The sequence below is a fragment of the Pediculus humanus genome, genomic scaffold (assembly GCF_000006295.1).
Source record: "Pediculus humanus corporis 1103172107734 genomic scaffold, whole genome shotgun sequence".
NCBI lineage: Eukaryota > Metazoa > Arthropoda > Insecta > Psocodea > Pediculidae > Pediculus > Pediculus humanus.
This window is the reverse complement of record NW_002987337.1, coordinates 96,259-103,829: the sequence shown is the minus strand read 5'-3', so window position 1 is coordinate 103,829 and position 7,571 is coordinate 96,259. Positions and strand designations below refer to the sequence as shown.

General features: G+C 30.4%; 1 protein-coding gene across 1 annotated transcript; it reads left to right on the top strand.

The window, feature by feature from the left end:
• Positions 1 to 4,733: 4,733 nt before the first annotated feature.
• Phum_PHUM325780 (uncharacterized protein) lies at positions 4,734 to 7,117 on the top strand (the record flags this gene model as incomplete). The annotated part of the gene is made up of 2 exons (XM_002427473.1): positions 4,734 to 6,149; positions 6,230 to 7,117. The coding sequence occupies 2 exons, from the start codon at positions 4,734 to 4,736 to the stop codon at positions 7,115 to 7,117; spliced, it is 2,304 nt and encodes a 767-aa protein (XP_002427518.1).
• Positions 7,118 to 7,571: the final 454 nt, after the last annotated feature.

Here is a 7,571-nt window from a genome sequence, read left to right as displayed (position 1 = left end):
ATATTTATTCTAATTAGATTTTTGTTGTCGAGAGAGAGAGATAGAGGGGCGTAGCGTAACAAAAACGTAAATAATAATAATAATAATATAATAATAATAATAATAATAATAATAATAATAATAATAATAATAAATTAAATTTTTTTGAATAATTTATTTTAAAATAATAATAATAAACACATTCATCATTTTTCTTTTAAAATTTTTTTCAAATAAAATAAAATAAAAAAAAAAATTCAATCGCGATCGTTTAATAATAATAATAATAGTTATATTAATGATAATAATAATAATGATGATGATGATGATGATGATGATGATAATAATAATAATAATAAATAGTATTAATAAAAATATTAAATTCCAACGATTGAAAGCCTCCTTCAATTTTAATTCATAAAAAAAAAAAAAAAAAAAATTTGACGAGGGTTAAAAATCTAAAATTGTAATTTTAAAAAAAAAAAGTTAAAAAGTATTAAATTCGTTATTATTATCATCATCATCATTATCATCATTATTATTATTAATATTATTATTATTATTAATTATATTAAGGCGTGAAAAGAGTTTAAAAGTTTAAAGTTTTGTATATGCATATATAGGAGCGTAGGGAAATTTTAAACGTTTTTTAGGTTTTTTTTTTTACTTACGTCACTTCCGATTCGAATTTTTCTTTTTGTTTTTTGGTTGAAAATGGGGAGGAGGTGCGCGAGTGCGCGTGAGTGATTTTATGAAAAAATTTTATGAATCATTTATTTATTAATATTTAAATGGTTTCATTTGATTTTACAAAAAAAAAATTTTTATTAATCTATAAAGCAGGGAAATTTTTTCTCTCACTCTCTGGGTCGTTGATAATTGTCGCAGTTTTTAAAAATGGCGGGAAATTTTTTTTAAAATTAAGATTTTTTTTTTTAAATGGCCGCCATTACAGATACGTAGGAGTACAGTAAAAAAAAAAAATGAAAAGATGAAACCATCCAAATGTTTTTTTTTTTTTGTGTTAAGGTAGGATTTTAATTTATTAAACTTTCAGTGGTTAAAAATAGTAAAAGAATAAAAAAAAAAGAGAAAAAAAGAAAGAGAAAGAAAGAGAAAAAGAGAGAGAAAGAAAATTTTGTTTTTGTTTAATTTATTGGGAGTAAGAAGATTTAAAGCCAGAAAAGATAAAGAAAAAAAAATTTTCTTTTTTTTTTTTTACACTTTTGGGATTCTTCGACTTTTCCTTTTTTTTTTTTGCCCTTTTTTCCTCCCCATTTCTTGTTTTTTCTTCTTCTTATTTTCGTTGTTACTACTAAGTTGGGATTTTGTATTCTTAAAATTTTTTCTTTCTTTTTTTTTTTTTTTCCATAATTACGTCTAATGACACGACACTTTAAACCGAGGAAAACGGGGGAAATGTTAAAGAATGGAAAATAATGAGGTCCTTCCTGCAAAAAAAAATTTTTTTTCCTTCTTTTTTTTTTCTTTTCGTTATTATTATTACCATTATTATTATCATTATCATTATTATTAATATTATTTTCGTAATATTTTTTTTTTGAGCATAAATAAAGTTTTTGTTCGAACGACTCACTAGCAGCTTATCGTACGTTAAAAAAAAAAAAAAATTCGTTTTCGGACGTAAATTTAATTTGTCAAAATGAAAAATTTTCTTTTGGGAATTTTTTAACTTGAAATGAAAATTCCCAAAAGTTTTCGAAAAAAAAAAAAACGGGGGGCAGGGGGCAAGGGCTAGGGCAGAACAGAAAGGGAGGTAGAGAATCGAATCGGAATAAAAAAAATTACCAAAAAAAAAAAAAAACTCTTTAAATTAATTCCGGTTTTTCACGTCGTAAAATAATTATAGCAAAAAAACAACATGCACACACGCACACGCACACATGCACGCACGCACTCACTCATTTTAAACACGCGCGTAAATTTAAAAAAAAAATGGCGGATTAGAAAATAAAAATAAAAATTAAGAGAATATTTAAAAAAAAACTTTGATTAGTTTAATTTTTTTTGCGTGTGCGTTTGCGTTTAAAATCGCGTAAATTATCATCGCGAATAATAATAATAATAATAATAATAATAATGTATTTCTTTCGAAACGTGAAAAATAAATCAGGGGTAGAATTAAAACAACAACAACCCGACAACCACCAGGCACCATCACCGTATCGACACAAAATTTTCGAGAAAAATAAATAGAAAAACAAAGAAAATTTTAACGGATTCGAATTTATTCGGGAAAATTTAGGCTTTAACTTTCACCCAATAATAATAATAATAATAATAATAATAATAATTTATAAAATTCGAGGCATTTCATTATATTATTATTTTAATCTTTTTCGTATTTCTTTCTTTACCTTTTTCCAACGCCTTCTTTTTCGTGCCACCCCTCCCGTTGTTTCCCGTCCCCCCCTTCAACTCCCGTCATTTAAAATTTTCTCTCTTCTGCATCATTTAAATACGCGTTTTCCCTTTTTTAAAGTTTTAAGAGGGAAAGGTAGGGAGAATTTTCCCGATTTTTTTTTAAAAATTGATTTTGCAGATTTTAAGTTTTCATGCAGGGTTTGTCGTGTTGTTAAATATAAAATTTTACCTCCATTATTATTATTATTATTATCACGATTTTCTAATACGACGTTAAATTTTCTTAATTATTTTACTTTTAACGACGATGATGATGATGATAATGACGTAATAAATATGAATATTCATAGCTTGATGACGTCAAAAAATTTTCTTTGCAAAAAAAAAATGACGAATGCCCGATGAAAAAGCGTTCGAAAACGATTTTAAAAAAAAAAAATTACTTTTAATTATTATTATTATTGTTTGTCGATCGCGTTTGTTTGTTTGTTTTTCGATGGTTAAAAATTAAAATATTCGAAATATTTTTTCTCTCTTTTTTTTTTTTGGTTAGAATCGAAAGAAAATTTTAAAAAGTTTTTTTTTTTTTTTTTGTAAAAACTTTATGATCCTTTACGATCCCACGAAATTATGGTAACAAAGTTGGTAACACTGTTTCATGCGTGCATGTTCTCCCACATTTATTATTATCATTGTGTTTCGTATTACGTATTAAATAAAATTGCATTTTTTTTTTTTTTAAAATAAATTTTTAGTTTACTTATCGAAGAGTATTAATAATAATAATAATTCGTAGATATATTAATTAATTAATAATAATTATAGTATTAATAATATATATGATGATGATAATAAGTGGTGAATAGTTTTGTGAAAAATTAATAATCGATAAATAGTGTTTCGATATTATCATTTAATTACATATTGGATAACTGATAATAACGGAAAAAAATATTCGATTTTATTTCCGGTAAGTTTTATTTCGAGAAAATTCTTTTCTTTTTTTTTTTTTTTTTTATAAACAATTAAAATGATAAATTATTTTTTATATTTTCAGGTAGTGTGAAGAAAAGTGTTATCACAAATAATTTATCAGATGCCATAAGTCTTAATGAAGGCCCTAATGGGCTGGCGGAAGCCCTGGACCGGGGGAACCGACCGAACAAATCTACACGTAAGTATTTTTTTCTTTCTATTTTAAAGAGTGGATGATTTTAACAAACGATTCATTCCTTCATTCATTCATTCATTCATTGAATTAAAAAATGTTTTTTAGTAAAAGTGAATGAATGAATCGGAAAAAAAAACGTTAATTCGTTTATACGATTCGAACCTACGTCATAGGAAAAATTTTTTTTTTTAACGAGGTTGGCGAAACTAGTTGGCGGTGAGTCCGCCATTTTGATGACGCCATTACAAAGGTTTTTAATTTAATTAAGTGAAATTTTACAATGGAAAGAGGGAGGAAAACAAAAAAAAAAAAAAAGTATTCGACGACGTTAAATTTTTTTTTTTTTTTTTTAAACTACGAAATTCTAGAAAATATTTTTTTTTATTTTTCCGAGTGAAAAAAAAAAGAAGAAGAAAAATTGTTTTTTTTTCTATACGATTTACTTTTCGTTCGATTTAGAAAAAAAAAGAAAAAGAATTATTTACCGTGCGAATTATCTTAAAACATTTTTTACATTTTTTTTTTTTTTAAATTTTCTCTACTGAAGAATAAAAAAAAATAAAAAAAATACAACTTTATGTATTTTCTTTTTTCTAATTTTTTTTTTTTTTTTTGATTTTCGTTTGAGAGTAACGAAGCAGCAAAAAAAAAAAGAGAAAAAAATTTTTACGGGATAAAAAACAAACATTTTTATTACTATTATTATTATTATTATTATTAAATAAATGTAAGACCGTTGAACTTTATTTTACGCTTTTTTCCCGATAAAAAAAAAATGAAAATTTTATTTTATTTTTTTTCGTTTGTTGAAAAACGTTAAAATTTCAAGTCATTTTTATCAATAATAAATTGCAAAAAAAAAAACGAGTTAGTGACACGTTTAATTTCATTTGCCACGACGAGTTTGAAAAACTAAAAAATAAAAATCTTTTTTTTTCCAGTAAATAAATATATTAATTATTTAAATTTAAAAATTTTAAATTAAATTAAATTTTCAATTTAAAAAAAAAAAAATTTTTCTGTCGAATAATAATGATGATTTCCCCTTCCCCTCCCTCCTCCATTTAATTATTTTAACCACTTTTTATAATTAAAAAAGTTTTGAATATGAAAATAAAATTTATAAATTTACGCCAAATATAATAAATATTAAATTACTCAAATTGTAACAAAAAAAAAAAAATTGCGCTTAATCTGAATGATTTATTATAATTATTATTATTATTTGTACTTCGACAGATGTCCTGACGAGAGCAGAATGAGCTCATCTGAAGAGGAATATGGAAGAACAGAACGTCCACTTCCCAAGCCTTCTCTTTCAGCTCACTCACATGCAAAGAACAAATATTCCGAAACCTCAGGAAGGGGGGTTTCAGAATCGTCAGGAGTATCGAACCGGTATTTGGATTTTACCGCGGAAGGAAGACTCGGGTTTCAAGAAAATGCATCCGCGTCTTTGCGATACAATGAAACCGGTAACGGAAGTCAAGCCGTGTTTTCACACGGTTGTGAAAATGGCCGATATTCTGCATCGAATAGCAGAAGTAGTTCTCCTCGTTACAGTGATCAAACTAATACGAGATATTCTGAACCTCCAGAAACAATTATTCGTTATCCGACCGATAACAGAGGAGAATCCGGGAGAGGGTCAAGATACGGCGAACCTAGCGGAAATTCTTATATTGAAAATCCGGGAAAGAGTAATAGGTATTCGGAAGGTCGTATGCCTAACGGCGAAGGAGATATTTACCCGACCGAAACCGGTGGTAAATATTCAAGTTCCTCGAATGAGAGATTTATTATTTCACCTTCGTCGGAACCAAACATGGAAAAGTACGGGAAGAATGATCATTATTTGCACGGTGAAAAAGCAGAAATTTCTGTTAGCGAAAGAAACGGGAGAAGCGTGGGTGGAAATTCAAATCGCTCGACTGATAGATATTACACGGATAGAATTCCCGATAGGTCAGAAAGAAATCACGAACGCTTGGAAAAACAACACAACGATCGAGTCCCTGAGAAATATTTACCCAGTAGTGATAGATACATCACTCACATTGCTCAAGAATCGAGCTGCACCAAGGGAAGTGATAGGTATTTCACGAGTGAAAGGAATTCTGATAGATACGGCGGTACTTCGGAAAGGAACTCTGAAAGATATAACGACGAGTATTTACAATCAGCCGATAGGATTTCAAGTAGTGATCAATTCGTCGGTAATTCCGACGCCTATAGGTCGAATGAAAGAGGTGAAGGCTACCGATCTGATAGATTTTTGTGCTCGTCTAATTTGGAAGACGTTCAAAGGTTTGATAGATACTGTACTTTGCCTAGTCATTCTGATAAATATAACAGGAAGACTGCCACTGAAAGATTTGAAAAAAGTAGATACTTACCTCCACCGGCACCTGCTCCAAGTGAGAGGTACCACCCTCCTGAACGCTACATTCCACCCCCAGCCCCTAGCAACGACCGTTTTAATGAATCCATTAGAGAAAGATTCATGGAAACGCCTTCAAAAGACAGATATTCCGACCGATACATACCCCCTCCGGCTCCAGAACGTTTTATTCCGACTTCTTTTGACGCTTCCACACCACACCGATCAACCCCGGTGATCCGTACATGCGAAGAGACCTGGGATATCATCACCATTATCGGTTGCCTCATCCAAATTATCACTTACATCATCAGCAATCGGCTTACTACCACTCTCATTATCAAAGAACACTGCCTCATAGGTCTTTGGGATCGTATCATCATCATCACCATCATCATTCGATTCTTCCGTCGCCTAGCAGAACGCAATTACGATGCTGCCCGAGCCCGAATCCTTACGTACAGCCAGAAGATCTCAATGCCGGAAATTCCAATTCATCTCATTCCGCTAATGTTTTAACCGCCAATATTACCGGACCGAGTATGCCAGTGTTGGCTGCAAGCCTTACAAACGGTCAAAGTTTAAAAAGTTTCAGTGCCAGCGTAAATGTGAACATTGTTGCCGCTCAGGGTACTAACACGTCGTCAAGAGAAAGAGAGAGAGAATATATGCCTCCCTCTCCTTCTCCGTTGTTAACGAATCGCGGTCGACCACCACCTTCGGGAAACGCGTCGCGTATGCCTTCATCATCTCACGTAGAAAATGCAATATCGAACATTGGTAGACACGCGTCGACACCGACGCCACCGCCTCCCTCGTTACCGAGATGTAGTAGTATGTCGAATTGTGAATTAAACGGGGATAATACAATGTGCAAGGTGGATCATAGCCACCACCATTACACGCCGGCAAGAAGATCCTGCAGCGGAGCATTAGAACCGGGAACGTCGCTAACTCTATGCTGCAGCTCATCGAAACGTTCAGGAGGAAATACATCCGCATTAAATCTATCGAACGCAATATCGACAAATCAATCGACCTCGGGTTTAAATCATTCTCTGGGCACGTTCGCGGACAACATTCCAAAAGTGCCAAGTATCGGTGCTCTATCAACATCGACCGGCGGAGAAAATGGAAGACAAGGAGTGTCCGTTTCTTGCGTTGTCACAACAAATTCTCACACTCATTCAACAATTTGGTAAGTTTCCGCTTTCTTTATCTAAAAAAAAAAAAAAAAAAAAAAAATTAAATTATTATTTATTCACTGTTTCCGGTTTGAAATCCTACACGTTCGCCTCACACATCCAAAAGTCGTAAAAGAATCGTAATTGTTTAAAAGTTGTTCCGGAAAGATAAAGACAAATTAACCATAATAACGGTCACAAAAATAATTTTAAAAATTGCTAGAGTTCTTTTTCATTATTATTATTATTATTAAAATCGTTTCGAAAATTCAACAATTTAGTCCTTTATTATTATTATCATCATTATTATTATCATAAAATAATATCAAGACCATTATTAAAAAAGAAAAAATTATTTATCGCCGTCTTGTGCTCAAACTGGACAAAAGCTTTTGTTCCCCTTTTTTCCTTTTTCTTTCAATCAAAGGATTCCTTTTAAAAATTTCCTTTTTTTTCCCTTTTTTTAAATTGT